The sequence below is a fragment of the Heliconius melpomene genome, chromosome 13, assembly GCF_056956725.1.
Source record: "Heliconius melpomene rosina isolate 202511_hmr_F chromosome 13, ASM5695672v1, whole genome shotgun sequence".
Lineage (NCBI taxonomy): Eukaryota > Metazoa > Arthropoda > Insecta > Lepidoptera > Nymphalidae > Heliconius > Heliconius melpomene.
Genome location: NC_140401.1, coordinates 10,402,818 through 10,418,689, shown reverse-complemented (window position 1 = coordinate 10,418,689; position 15,872 = coordinate 10,402,818). Strand labels below are relative to the sequence as shown.

At 29.1% G+C, this 15,872-nt stretch overlaps 2 protein-coding genes across 5 annotated transcripts; both read right to left on the bottom strand.

Annotated features, from left to right (window-relative positions):
- Positions 1 to 314: 314 nt before the first annotated feature.
- On the bottom strand, positions 315 to 7,781 carry LOC146532932 (uncharacterized). 4 transcript variants are annotated; one of them, XM_085195672.1, is made up of 5 exons: positions 7,550 to 7,781; positions 7,225 to 7,476; positions 6,978 to 7,088; positions 5,972 to 6,157; positions 315 to 5,435 (listed from the first exon to the last, which is right to left on the bottom strand). In XM_085195672.1, the coding sequence occupies exons 2-5, from the start codon at positions 7,438 to 7,440 to the stop codon at positions 4,842 to 4,844; spliced, it is 1,107 nt and encodes a 368-aa protein (XP_085051798.1). In that variant the 5' UTR covers positions 7,441 to 7,476; positions 7,550 to 7,781; the 3' UTR covers positions 315 to 4,841. The 4 variants fall into 4 exon arrangements, with proteins under 4 accessions (XP_085051798.1, XP_085051800.1, XP_085051799.1 ...); XM_085195674.1 differs by having other exon boundaries at positions 7,225 to 7,454; XM_085195673.1 differs by having other exon boundaries at positions 7,225 to 7,454; positions 7,559 to 7,781.
- A 647-nt stretch (positions 7,782 to 8,428) lies between these two features.
- LOC146532931 (odorant receptor 49b-like) lies at positions 8,429 to 13,839 on the bottom strand. Its single transcript, XM_085195670.1, has 5 exons — positions 12,772 to 13,839; positions 10,640 to 10,736; positions 10,136 to 10,240; positions 9,111 to 9,266; positions 8,429 to 8,582 (listed from the first exon to the last, which is right to left on the bottom strand). The coding sequence occupies exons 1-5, from the start codon at positions 13,554 to 13,556 to the stop codon at positions 8,538 to 8,540; spliced, it is 1,188 nt and encodes a 395-aa protein (XP_085051796.1). The 5' UTR covers positions 13,557 to 13,839; the 3' UTR covers positions 8,429 to 8,537.
- Positions 13,840 to 15,872: the final 2,033 nt, after the last annotated feature.

The window sequence follows — 15,872 nt, the reverse complement described above, 5'->3', positions numbered from 1 at the left end:
ATATATATTCGCTAAAGAACTGAAAAAGAGTATCAAGCTCTAAAAATTCCTGTGGAAACATCTCATCGCTTGTAAGTCGGAGTTGTGGAAAAAATAAATTATTAAACGCCGCGCTTTGTCTATCAGAGTGTAAAAAAAAAAAAATTAATATAACCAAGGTGCAGATCGAACCCACAACCATTGCGCTTACAGTCTAATGCTATCCTACTGTGGAACGACGGCTTCACATCGATCGATTTAATAATGTAAGCTACATAGAAATTAAGGTTACAATACTACTATAATGACATAAATTCAAAATAAAACCACAGAACCAGTCTTGTAAATGACATGTAATTTTAAATACTGTAGGTAAACAGAGATCCGACATTTAAATCCTTTAATACGGTACAATGTACAACTTCTATTTAATAGCACAAAAAGGAAATTTAACATTTTACTTTAAAAATTATAAAAAGCATGCGTTTCCAAAGATAATCCATAATCAATAAATCTATAATTATAATTACTATATGTTAATAAATGAATAAATGCTACTGTAATTTATTGCAAATACAGGACTAGCTAATTATTACTGTCAGCTAAAAATAATCTATACTTACATAAGCTTAAAATGAGAACTAAATGTTTCAGCTACTAAATACAATGCTGATTTTTAAAAAAACAAGAGTTAACATTAAAAATAATGAATATCAATTTGAACAGCACACTTTATTTATTATAATTTATAATTAAAATATATATATTAAAACCTGGCAATACAATATCATTTAGTTCTCGCTGCGAAAGGAACATCATATTTTTTTGATACTGCACAATTGCAAAAATGGCTACTAAAATAATGCTACAATATAATGAGGAATACTTAAAAAAATATAACTAAACTCTAAAAAAGTACCATTAAAAAAATATATATGTATAAATGCAAAACAATGTTTAAATGAATTAATTATTTTAAAATATAGAACATGTACTTTATATTTTGTTCTAAAAGGAATTATTTTTTAAAATCAGTGCAATATATTATAATAAAAAAAAAACAAAACAGGCTATAGCAAAACATAATAACAGTCTTCTTGGCATTGTAGTTTAATATCAGCCGGTTTTGACATAAGCATTTTTTTTACTTTACCAAAAAAAAAAGTTTAGAATTACAGTGTATATTATATTATAAAAAAATTACAATATCATATCATATTTTGTTCTGAACGTTGGAGTTTAATATATTTCGTTGATAATTGTTATATTTGAATCCACAACAATATTATAAATTACAATCATCAACTATTTATTACAATATACATTTTAAAAAAGACTTCAAAAAAATATAATCATAATAATTAGTTAGAAAACATTCGATTTATAAATTCTTATATATTATATATAAATCTTATATATGAAGAACAAAAATAAACATACTAAAATAATGTAACAAAAATATTAAAATCCTTATTTATCAATGTCTGATAAGTCACTGTTACTTAATCGCACATATTTGCAAGTGTATATACATTAATGTATCGGTAAATCTTAGGTTTTACCAGTAAATCTAAAGATTTATCAATCGAGATAGATGTGCGGATCGTGTAAAGTTATTGGTTTTTATGGATAGCGTAATTTTACCATTTTGGGACATTCTTAATTTTAACAATGACGATAAAGTTGTTTTTGTTAGAAGAAAAAGTACATTTCTAAACTTTTACAATCCTAAGATTTACTATTAGTAAAACATAGTATTTACCAATATATGACTTCTGTCTTTTCTAAACAAATAGAAAGAGACAGAGATATATTTAAGAAAATATATATTAAGTAAGTTGTTAACCGGAACTTATTATACAGTTATGTAAAAACAGATTTTAAGAAAAAATTACAAGGTGAATATACAAAACGAAGTTGAAATTGCACATAATACAAGAACTTATTAATTATTTGTGTAAACTATCTCTATAATCTATATAACAAACATGTAATAATACTATTCATAATAAATATAATAAAAGTTTTGGGAGATTACAGAATAAATATGAATGTTATAAAGTATATTTTATATGAAATCTGGATTAGAATCCGCACCTCAAAACACAAGACTTTTCTTGTAAATTGAGCAGAATTAATAACAATATTATCGTTTATTACCATACGTAAGGGTGCATCTGCATAACTCCGAAACTCGGATATTTCTAATAATTACTAACATTCGCCAAGCTAGTAGATACCTCAGAGTATCTACTGAGTGACTTGCCAAAGCACGAACGAGTTTCAGAGTTGCCCGAATGCATTATAATAAAAATTTTGAAAGATTACATAAGAAAATTATAAAGTATATTTATGTAAGTCTGGATAAGAACCCGCGCACCTCAAATCACAAGATTTTTCTTGTAAATTGAGCAAAATTATTGTTCAATATCATTATATTATCACATTTTATTGAAAAAAAATGTATATTAAATACATAAATGTAAATGAAATGTATGAAAATAGGGGAGAAGGGGGGGGAGAATGAATATCGTGTTGTGAATGTGAAGCGTCATTGGCAGTGATTGATCGTGGAACAGGGATGTTACGGAGCTCCGTTACTTCCTCTTAGTCCAAATATAGATAATAACTGTAACCGAACCGAAAATTTTCGAGACATTTCGTGTTAATGCAGTACTCAAAGTCGCGCCTTGTGTTAATATCAGAAAGCAAATTAAAATAAATGAAATCTTCGGGTGGTAATGGACCACATAACTGACGCGTTTATGATCACACTGACTCTAACACAGACACCACAGCACGAAAGCCCTAACAAGTACTTAAGTTTATGTGTTACTAGTAATTGATTTGAAGCCAATCGTGGCGCAGGGGTATAAGTTGTATGTTACTGGTGTGTGGGTTCAATCCCCACTCGAGGGATTTGACTTCGCTTTGGTGTCGAGGCAAAGCGTGATAGTTCCGCCACTCAACCCGCAAATTCTACTACCCTAAAAGTATCCGTAACAAATAATTCACATTAATTTAATATCCGTAACAGATATAATATTGTTCTTATTTCCCGTATCTTTATCCAGAGCCATATGTTACATCAGGAAAAATTTAATATCCGTAGCCGCATCCGTATCCGCGATGTTACATCCGTAACATCCCTGTAGTGGAATATAAAAATGACAAACATTTATAACAATATCCCTATAATTAATTATTAAGAGATCATTTTATATGCAAAAAGTTTGTTAAAGAATTTCAATTTCATCAATGAGAGCTAATTTATAAGAAAAAGTTTCAATCGGAAAATAGGTAGAAGCTATTAAAATATTCAAAGTTACTGAGTGAAGAAAAAATATTTAAAAAATAATACAAAAATCTAAACAAAGCGGGACTTGAACATTGCTTGAACTAACCTAGTCTGTAAGAAATATTATTTACTAACCATAATGAGTCACTCGTCACTTAAATAAAGTATATCGAGTAGTCGAGTGTGAGACAAGCAATATCCAATCTCAAATCACGGAAAGCTCCGGGGAGTGACCATGTGACGAATGCCAGCCTCCACCACTTACCACCGAGAGCAATCACCGCGATCACCAGACTTTTCAGTCCGATCCTCCGCCTGGGATACTTCCCCCAGTGTAGTCAAAAGTCAGTGCTGTCAAATGCTGTCAGTTTAAATTTTGTATAAAATAAAAAAATATATTGGAAATATATTTCAATAACACAAAATTAGCTCTCATTGTTATAAAATTGGGTGAACATTATAGTAATAATAATAATAAATTATCATTATTTGTCAAATTTTGCTTTTTAAAATTGGCAACAATCAATTATCATATAGCATTATACAAAAAACATCTAATTTTCAATATACCTACAAACACTAATACAGTGTTAAGCATCACATCTAAGAATAATAAGTGACATAACTTAAAAACTGAGTTTTTGTTTCATGCTATATCAAGCATATAATAAGGGAGGCAGAGAAATCTTAGTGTTTATGGAATTCTGTTCCCCATGCACCACTCAAATTTAAAGACATTGTATCTTGTGTGGCGGAATTCAACGCAGCGCTTTTTTTTCTACCAAGGAAAAATAATATATTTCCCCGTGTGGGAATCGAACCCACAACTTTTGCAATTACTGTCATAACGTGACTATAAAAATTCCGATTTTTAGTTAAGTCACTTTTCATTCTAATAGTTTTAATATGAATTCTAAAAAAAAAGTAGGATAATAATATAAGATTATACACAACCTTAAAACTGTATTCATTCACATGAAACTATTTCTCTCAAAAAAGGCTTATTTAAAAAAAAAGGGAATTACACTTGTATAATGTCACTGTCATAATGAAATGTTGATTCAATTAATTTTTAAATTCATTTATAAAACAAATTTCGGTGATTATTTAAAAATAGGATGTTTTTAAGGAATTAAAAATCAGAAATTGTGATCAATTAAAATATTCTTATTGAATTTTAATCTGAAATCTGAAAACAAGTGATAAAAAGCTGAATCAATTAAGTGACAAAAAGAAACTTTTTTTGTTATGATGTCTTAGGAATATAAAGCATTATATTACTATTTAAATTAATCATCATACTATTCTTTAAAATATTGTATTGACCTACTAGTATTTTTAATAACTAGACGTCAATAAAAATACGTACAAAGAAGATAATTATATGACAGTGACATATTAAAAAAAGAACCATATATGTAGTCATATGTCAAAAGGACATTAAAAAAAAGTGAGATTTCTTCCAATATAAATTCACACAACACTGTCTATGACTAGCCCACCATAAGACACCCATATATAATTTATAAGCATATCTTCCGTTCCATACAAAAACAGATTTTTTTTACGAACTAAACGAACTGATAGCGGTATTTTTATTATCACAAAAATTATTATCAGTCTTTAAAATCATTTTTTTCATTGGATCTATAATATTAGTCTCATCACTTTTTATATCTAACTTATCATCCGTACCAACTTTGTTATCGAAAACTGGGAAAAAGTCAAAATGGGACTTTCCATTGCTAATTTTTTTTTCATTTTTATTATTTTTCTTCTTGGCATCCTCCATTTTGTTTGTTCTGAATGAACTAGAAGGCTTAGTCGTTTCATTTGTAGTGTATTTCTGTTGTATTTCGTTTATTTGATTGTGATTTTCTCTAATAGAGACTATCTGTCCGTAGACAGGGGTACAGTATGTCGTATTGTCATCGCATTTACTATCTTTATTCGAATTATTCTGATTTATTTGACAATTATTCATTCCGGAATCGAATTCGGACTTCTGACCGGCATTTTTGAGTATTTGTTTGGATGATTTAACTGGTTTCTTGTCGCTGCTTCGGTTTGGTGAACCGTTGTCGAGTTTCCCATTTTTATTGTTTGTTTGGTCATCTTCGTTTACGTCATCGTTGCCGATGCCGTCGATGTCGTACACCTGAAATATTTAAAAAAAAAGGTTTTGTCAAGGTTCTAGAAAATAAATCGAAAACGCGACTGTTGTATTCAATTCCCCTGCTATATAAACACTATGAGACATAACATCAAATATTATGAACTGTAAAATTACTTCACAGACAAAATACAAACCAATGATTGATAATCTAGATCAAGATCAATAAAATAAGAGAGATATCTTTCTCAGCAGTTTATTGTCCTACACAAGATAACTAAAAATTACTATAACAAGTATTTTACTTCCCTTGGGTGCAGATTTATTTCCAGGACTGATTGGAATTCAAAACACACTTACTGGGGGTCTAGTCTAATTATCCACCATGGAAGACAAGTATAGAGCACCACGCAAGATCCAGATTGATTTCATGTGAACATTAGTAACAAATTTATATTTATATATTAAACCAATTGCGGTCCATCAAAACAAAATTTATATAATTTATATATTTTTTATATAACGAATTCTGTTCTGGAAATGTATCATTGTATTATTAAAAAACATTAAATGGCACCTACCTTATACATAACATCCTGATTTAAGCCTTTCTCCCTTTCCCGTTTGTTTTGTACTGCAAGCCATACATCTTTCAGTTCTCCGGCCAAATCTCTATCTTTCAATATAACTGGGTTCCTTGTTAGTACTAGACCGGGATTCATTGCTTCTACGAAATCACATAACAGACTAACTAGGGCTTCACGATCCTGGAATTCAAATATTTACTTATGAGTTATAACCATAAATTATGAGAAATAATGCATACCCCTATTAAATAATGTGAATTGTTACAATTTAGGTCACTGTACCTGTGGTAAGAGTTCCTTCTCACACTTAGAATATGTCATACATATTTTTTTTATAAAAACCGTACAAATATTTTTAGAAGAAAAATAGCAAACAAGTCAAAACAATTGGTGAATGGAAAAAAGTCAAGAATACAAACAATGAGATGATGATATTTTCAAAGTGGCTGGAAGTAGTCTTAAGAGTAGTAAGTTTTATGAGGCTGAGGTGATATAATATCATTATAATCAAGTTTATCTATTTATTTATATGACACACCAACAATTAATTATAACGTCTAAGTACCCTAGTTACTTAATAGACTAATAAAATTTGTGAACAAACTTGTCTAAATTTTTTTTTTTTCCTTAGTGTATATTTGCAATCAGTCTTGTGACAATGAGCGAACCTGTTCTGTGATGCTGTCGTGCCAAGTGGCATTCCATCGGATGCATCAACTCATATGCTGCCCAGAGCTAATGGCAGGCTTAACTTGTCTAAATAATAATATAAAGTGACTGGAAAGCTAAGTAGAAGAGTGGCATGCAATAGATTTAAATGATAAGAGAGAGTAAAGGCTTTTGTAATAAGACAAACAAACAATGAAATTTAAATAGCTTTTATTGCACCTAATAATGTTAAATCAAAAACAGTCTAAATAATGAGGCTTTATTATTATTATGATTATTTATGACTAATAAAGAAAAGGAAAAACTATATTAATTTATCATTCATATTTACCGTTGGGTTTGAAGCATTTTTTCCATTAGCTTTCAATATGTCTGGATTTACCATAACTGCAAAAACTAGGAGTGGCGGCCTATTACTGTTTGGCCCACATCCTTGATGGACCTATAGATTGAAAACATTTTATAAATATCTAAAATGTCATGTTCATGGGACAATTATATAAAAATTAGATTATAACTTTAAATATACAATTAAATATTGTTTCGCGGTACTAATTAGGTTTATATTAATAAGTTACCTGCATACCACCGTACAATGGTATTGGATCTGAATATTGTTTAGGATTAGCAATTTTCTGCCATCCTAGTACGTTAATATATAGTTTTTCTGTAGTATCCTTTATTGTATCTTGTATGCACATATGAGGCTGCGGTGGATTTTTGAATTGACGAAAAGCTCTCGAACGCACATATTGTATCGGAACAGTTCTCTCTTGCGGGTTTTGGTTATCCATCAGTTCGTTTTACACTTATGAAACACACAAAGTTAGCTAAAATACACTAAACATTCGCTATAAATACCAATAACTAATAATGACATTTCTAAAAGGCCTCACTACCGACCTGACTTACAAGTTTATTGAACCCTCGCACAACGCGTCTAAACACCATTTAAAACTATAAATGTATCATTAATCACTCAATATGTTTATCTGTTAACCGTTTATGTATAAATGTTTATAATAAAATCAAAAATTCTGTAAATAGAAATGAAAATAAAGGTAAAGGCTTCCGTAAAAGAGAAAGATGTCAAAAGGCGGGTTAGTTTCTTTTTTTTTTAAGTTTTTACTCTGTGAAGCTTAAAACGGCATACGTTGTGCCGAATACCGATTGCTAAATTCTTTTTACTTTACCTACATAATATTTTATAACTGTTATAAAGAAAGAAAAAATTAAATAAATACTCTATTTCTTAAGTTTTTGTACTAATGGATAGTATATAGATCTGATTTATTATATGAAAATCTACTCATTTCATTCATAATGTGTTTCTCTTAAAGTCTTAATTCAACTAGTTATTGAATTTTAGACTTAAAAAAGTGCAATAAAATTTATATAGACCATATAAGTATGGTTCACATGAAAATTTTGTTTCGAAAGTAAAAAAAAATGTTTTATAAAAATTTAAGTCTGCAAAATATGGTTAAATTTCAAAGCTATTCGTTTGTTAGATAGAGATACTATTTCAGAAGTTGTCCCAAATAAAATTGTCGTGAAATATGGCATATATTATTATTATTATACCTTATACTAGCGATAGATAGAAAATGAAAAATTATATTTAGTAGTCCAAAGCAATTGGGCCTTTACCCACTTTTCTATATAGGTATATTTCTATATATATTATGTCAAGTACTTAAATATCTAACTTACTAAAATAAAACAAGAATATTTTTATACATTTTATTTTTATAAGACCGTACGTACATAATATTATGTGTTGTTTACTCTACTTGATGTGATTTAAGTTTAACATTGTGAAAGAAATATATCTTAACCATAAATTAATAATATTTCCACAAATAATAATAATAATTAATAAAGATGATTCTTAATTTCTTAGAAGAGCGTAATAACTGTAAGCCCCTTTCAATATCTAAAAAAAAGGAAATAATTAATTTTACTTCTTTTTTCTTTCCTACAAATAGTTATATCTAAAATATTACCATATCTATCAATGACCATATCTATCAATCGGTGACGTTTGATAAAAAAATAAGCAATAAGTAACTGTAAAAAACAAAAAAGATGGACGTTATCAAAAAATATCTTTTGAAAACTTGAAATAATTGTATAAAAAATATACTCATAAGTAAATCATATTTTTACTGCAAAATAGCAAAATAAACAACCTAAATCTGTTTTTTTTTGCAACTTTCGCAAGGCAAAGAAATAATTAAGTACTTAGTTGAAGTTGATTTTGTCATTAAATAGGTATACTTACTTATATGTTTTTTATTATTAAAAATTTTCCGCAACGGGTACCACCATTGCGTAAAATTAATAACAAAAAATATAATACATTTAAGGTCACAATTGGCCACATCCCATTTCTTTAAAGTTGCGAAATACGCTTCCAAAATATATAAGTAGATACACAAATATAAAAAAAACCTTAATATACCGTAACAAAAGTAGACAAAGTCAATTCAGTAAATGGCCCCGCGGTGTACGTATGCACTATTTTAAGTTGTTCGGCCAGAATAAGTATATTTTTCCTTTGTCTAAAATCCATTTTCCACCATTCGCTCTCATACGGTCCTAAAGTCACTTGTTGGTTCTGAAAGTGTCAAACATTTTATAAAGCTGTTTTAATAAAAAAATATTAGTAACATTTAAAAATAGTTTAAAGTCCGTCGTGACGCAGTGGAAGAGTATTTCACTGTAAAGGACATGGTTGTGGTTTCGAATCTAGCTCTTGGGAATGAATTATTTTGTCTTCATTTTGGGTTCTAGGTTCCCTCTGCCTTTATTGATTTATGCGGTAGGTATATGTACAGATATTGGTAATATAGAAGTTCTTATATTTTTTTTATTAAAGTTTTTTTAAGCTAGTAACAAAAAAGCTTCAAACATATATTTTTATTAGATGCCATATTGTCGTATTAGTAGTTGTGAGTTCGATTACAACTCGGAATAACGTTGATGCTCAGACAAAGACGTCTATTTAAACGAACTTAGGTCTTATAAATGAGTGAATACTAAAAATTCCACCAAAAACATCTTGTAAAAGTCTCTATGAAAAGTAATGAAATCTCTAAGTATCTAAAGCCAAATGTAAGATTCCTTACTGCGATTTTTTTATTAATATAAGTACTTACTTAGTTAAATTTTATGTCACCGACCGTAGAACATTCTTTAAGCATAAGTAATTAGTGGTAGCACAGCATGAGCAAGCATGTTTTTGGTGGGATTTCCCCTCTTTTTGCAGATAGCAGGATTTTACATGAGTAGCTTAGAGAGAGCTCTTAGTACCATAAATTAGAGAAGGTATGAGTGACAGCTAAATAAGACAAGGCTTACTTGAAGACGATAAATTAAAAGCTTTAAATCTATTCAGACATTCCCAAACAGGGGCACGAAAATACAGATGTGTGAATTATCTAAGTTTCTATTTGCCTACATTGATAAAAAAATATATATACTTACTTTGACTAAAACATCGTTGCTATGCCAACAAAACATGAACAGTTGTGCGACACCAAATATTAAATACTCAGCCATTAAAACTTTTTGAGTTGTATTTGTTTCAGTCTAAAATAATAAAAAATATACATACTTAAGTAATATATATTTGACTAATCGCGAAGGTTGTTGGTTTAGATTGACTCTTGAGAAACCTTAAGTATATTAATAATGATAAATTGGAATTGATTTGTTTATATTACATCATTCTGGTAAGAAAACAAAGGGCAACGTTGAGTTTCAGCACTCAACATGTAATGAATGAAAATTTGGCGGTGCGGGGAACTGAGTTTCTTAACATTAGGTATATTAGGTAAATTTCTCTCTGCTATGTGGGTGAGGATGTTAAAATAATAACAACATTTTTACTTTTAGTTAAAAAAAATGTTTTAGAAGGGAGTTACTGATTTTATTTTATAAAATTTAATATATCTACTTTTAAACTTTTTAATTAAAATAATAGCTTACAGTAAGTTGAAATGCACTTGCACATAACATCAAAGAACACATAACCACGTACAGAAACATAACTGGCGATAACAATGAGTTAAATAATCTCGAGTATCTGAAAATGTAACAATTGTTTTTAAATTCTTAAATATTAAAATAAAAATGATGAATTCTCAAATTATTGTTTTGTATTTGGTTCCTTTTTTAAGCAGTAAACATGGCGCTTTAACGGTTAATGGCAGGAATAGTTCGGGAGGAGTATCGATAATGTGTCTAAATTTTATTTATTTAAAAAAGTTTCATGAATATTTTTTATAAAAAAACAATTGACATATTTAGTAATGATCAATCGATGTGAGTTCTAATCTTACTTGAGGGACGTCTATACTACTTTATTATGTAATGAAAATAAACTGTCTAGTTAGATAAGGTAAAGTAGTATGCTTAAAAATTCAAAATGTTACGGAAAATAAATTAAAAATATATATCATATACGCATATAGTAACGAAATATTTAAAAGATTAGACAACAAACTTCTTGATTATTATCTTTATTTATTTTTTTATAGCTTAAAGTAAAATTTTAAAGCATACATTTATATTAGGTATGTCGTAATTTGTAATCCAATAAAAGTTAGAAAAAAATATGAAAATAACGGTGTGTCGTTGTTACAGAATATTGTTTTTTCATATTATTATGTGTAATAATAACCTTATTATGTTTAATAAGGTTATATTTGCTTGTAAGAATTATTTTATTTATATATATGTTTCAATTAAAAGTCACTAACCATATATTATGGTTAAGTTTATTTTTAATTCCGTTATAAAATGAGGCAATTGAATGAAATGTATGATATTTTACTTTGGCCGTTCTCGCTTTTTGGAGTTCAAATAAAATCTCCAAAAACTCAACAAAATGATAATGGCTCATGTTGGAATAAGATGAAGACATAAGAAAGTACAAAAAACAATACTGCCTCCTATTCTGCTGCTGTATAGCGGCACAATTATAATACGGTAGTGGAAAACCGAACGAAAGATGAATACGATCTTTCTAAGATGGTGTAGTGTCAGATTCATTTGGATACGAGTAAAATGTGCTAAGAACATAATAGTTTCATTAATCGTTTATATGTTAATAGAAGAAAAATTTCGTTAATGGCATTTTGCTTAAGATTCAGTTTTCTAGATACTAACATTTTATGTACAAATATTTAGAATTTACCTGTATTTTTTGCATGAGGATTTATGTGGATATTGTTATTGTTATACAGTTTGACAGTAAAACAAAAAATAAATTCAGATGCCTATGATCCATATTGTTTAATTGTTTATTCATTTTATCTTGCTTGTACTGTACTCTATTTATATTTTATATACTCTATTTACAACATGCAAAACTTGTAAATAGAATATTATTACTCGTCACTTGCAAGTTATATTGCAGCATTATAAAGTTTGTGTTGGGTCGTAATCTTAAGACCTACCACGCAACAACCTACCACAGATCACCTCGAGGGGGGTCGAAATATTAGAAGCTAAATTTAATTTATTATCAAATAATGACTACTACTTACGTGTCTGAACACTGGGTAATGACTATCTAACCTACTGAATACTTGAAGCTTTAAAAAACGATTACATATCTGACACTTTAAAATATAGAAAATTAGAATAAAATAAGAATACATAAACAGTTTCTTTTTAATTTGGGCTTATGGTAGGTATGTAATATGTATATTATAAAATTGAAGTAAATTGACATTTTTATATTAAACAGAATTTGCTCAATACAAAAGCAATTACACTGTTCTCATTATATAAAATTTGTCATGATCTGCTAGTCATGAGAACTAGGGCTTGATGAGCGCTGCTGTTGCAAACATCTTGCGATTTAATGCGAAATAAGCATTATAATTATCTATAATTTTAAATCATGGCTACGGTTATCAATTATTTGTCATTCGGGATTTGTAAATTTTGAATATAAAATATTTTATTTTTGAATTTTTGTAACATTGATTAGTTTTTTTTTGGTATTTTAATTTAAAAAATATATATTAATCCAAATATACGTTTTTTTATAACTTCAGAATGTTGAACTTCTATATCTAGCGAAGTAAATAGGTAAATCTTAAAATACTTACTTCATCAATAGAACATGAGTTTTATGCAGTTCTCGTATCGTTCTGTATGCTTGTTCATCGCTCACAGTTAAGCCGTTGCAACTGAAGATAGCCTTACATCTTTCTCTTAGCAACTGTAACTTTCCTCCAAAAAATACCATAATTACCATAATAATTGTATCGTATGCTGCCATTATTCCACCTCCATATGCACAAAACAAAACGTGACAAATAACAGTTATCCAATTTCCAGGGAAACTGTACTTATCAAACGGCACCCATGAACTAAAAATATGAGGGAACAGCTCTGTTCCGTTATTAAAAGCTTCTTGAGACGACAAGTATTTTATTAGCGGAGTAGATATTACGCTTATAAATGTAATGAAAACTAGAGTCCAATAAAAACGTATGACACGACGACAATATTCAGTGTAGGAATCTAGGATTTGGGTCTTTTCAACGTTTGTATCCTCCCTTTCATATTTATCAGCTTGCGTAACATATTCAATTACTTCTCCCCAGCTATGTTGCCAAAACACAAACGTGTTAGCTTTAACAACACATACAATACTCAACATTGATATCTTTAGATTCGTCAATACTTGATCTAAATCAGATTTTATGACATAAACCTCGATGTATTGAGTTATTACGAAAACTGTCACAATTTCATGAACTATAATGTAAAATGCTTTATTCAATGGATTTTTACTTAAAACTAAACCCATTTTCTTTAATATCCAATAATTTGGACCAAGAAGTGGTCTTTGAGGGTCCTCTATGCTTGTTATAAATGACTGAATCATCTTACTGTTTGCTTCTTGAAATGTAAAATTTAACTAATTTCAGTTGGAAAATACCTCGTTTATATAGCATTAGCTTACCCTACGTCTGAGGGAAAAATATTATATACGTATGTATGAAAAATTTGTAAACCTTTTTTACCGGCGCCGTCGTAGCTATACATTTTTGATAAGCAGAATTGGAAAAATTGTATAGTTGAAGTACTACTTAACTTAAGTATACTATGAACCCAAAGAAAATAATATGAGATTGATTTTTCTAAACAGATTTATGGGAATTTGTTGTTTGGATGATATTTTCGTTACAGTAATTTATTAACCTAATTTTACTAACTAAAATAAAAAAATCAATAATGTATTATTTAAATCATAAAAATGTACATTTTTTATTACGACAAAGCATATACATATTTTTACTAAAAATCAATTTAATTCGTTTTGTAAGTTTGTTACAAATATTTCAAAATAGTAAAAATAGCTTTTAAAAGAAACCTTTACAAAACATCCCATATAGGTATACATTTGCAAAAATGCATATTAATATTTATAAGCAACATTATTATTTATATTAATAAATTTAGACTTAATTAAATTGCTTTACTAACATTTCAATTATTTTAGATATACAATACGATTTTTAATTAAATTAAATAAATTCAATATATCGATAATATTTCAAAGAGGAACATCACTATCCTACAATCCACAGAACGACAAGTGGTACAACCCCACAATTTAAACGTCTACATTATACTTACAAGTATATTAGAGCCGCTAAATATGGGCGTGACGGTCACAAAATACAGCCGAAATAAAAATTAAATGAAGATATCAGTATTTAGTAACATGCAATATGTTGTTGTATAATGGACGTGACATGCAATTACTATAATATGGCATATTATTACTGCAATTTTGAGTTCTAGGGTGTTATTAATAATTCTATTTATTAAGTAGTTGAGGCCATAGTGCAGCGGAATACGTCTGACTACAAATGCGATGGTTGTGAGTTTGCTACCCACTCGGAGGCATGGGCGTATCTAGATATATTTTTTTAGGGGGCCTTAGACTATATTTTTGAAAAGATATGTTCATGTTCCTTCTTTATGTTTCGTTTTCAATTGTTCACAGTTAATACACGTACGGCCCTGCCTATTCCTATGACTGTGCTCGGCGGAGAAATTATATTTAAATTATTTTTATTTCCTTGCTCTGAAAGACAGAGTGCAGCGTTGACTTCCGCCACTTAATACGTACTTTTTAGTATAGTATAGGCTAGTCGTCACGGAAGGGCACAAGTAAGTGATTGTAAACGCGACCAGTTGTAGGTTCGATTTCCATTCGAGGAAGAGGAAATCTTTAATATTTTCATTTTCTGCTCTGGTAACGAGACAAAGCGCGGCAAAAAAAGAATATTTTTCAATATAAACACTTTGAGATCCTAAATTAAAAAGTATTATCATTTTAAGAATCAAATTGTAAAAGGTTTATCTACTAGGTTCTGATATACAAAAGGTAGGCAGAGGGACAATTTTATTAAATAATAATCAGCTTCACGCGATACCAAGGTCACGCTTATAGCAGGGCGGAGGGCCTACTAGAAAGTTAAAAACTTAACCTAAACTTAGAATCTATCCCTAGTGTTTATACACTCATTTCCCCACGCAGCGCTTAATTTTTGACAGACTCGTTATGTCCTGTTCTTGGAAATATAATAATTCAAAACCAAAGTGACTATTTTACTCACTCTCTCAAACTCCACTGCGACGACTTTTTTTTTCGCGGGTTTTTGTTTTTGTTTTCCGTGAGAAAGAAAAAATGCAGCAACAGGTTGTCAAAGAAACTAGCAGAGGACGAAGATACAGAGAGAGAGAGAGAGAGAGAGTTTATTGAAATGTCATTTTCCATAACAATTATTCGTATTGTAAAACTAATACATATTTTCTTAATTAATACAAAAAAAAATACCCGCAATAATTTTCACCCTTCATTATAATTATTAAGGAGCCGTGATGAAATTAATACCGTAGACTATCTATAATTGGAAACACTTACTTAATTAAATAGTTTATTAGTTTTAAAATGATAATTTAAATGTTTAAGCCTGGCAACCCTAAAGTTGCGGCAGATTGAGAGGTGGCAACCATTGTTTTTCTTTTCCTTATGCGATTTTGTTTTAAATGATGTTGTATTCATATAAAAAACATACAAGTGAAGAAGCACTGCGTTGCGAGAGTTGGTTTTTTTTACAAATTTTGTTTTTGATGGCATATAAAATATTATACGTATCAAGCTCAGCGCTTCTGGACATGAACCTTA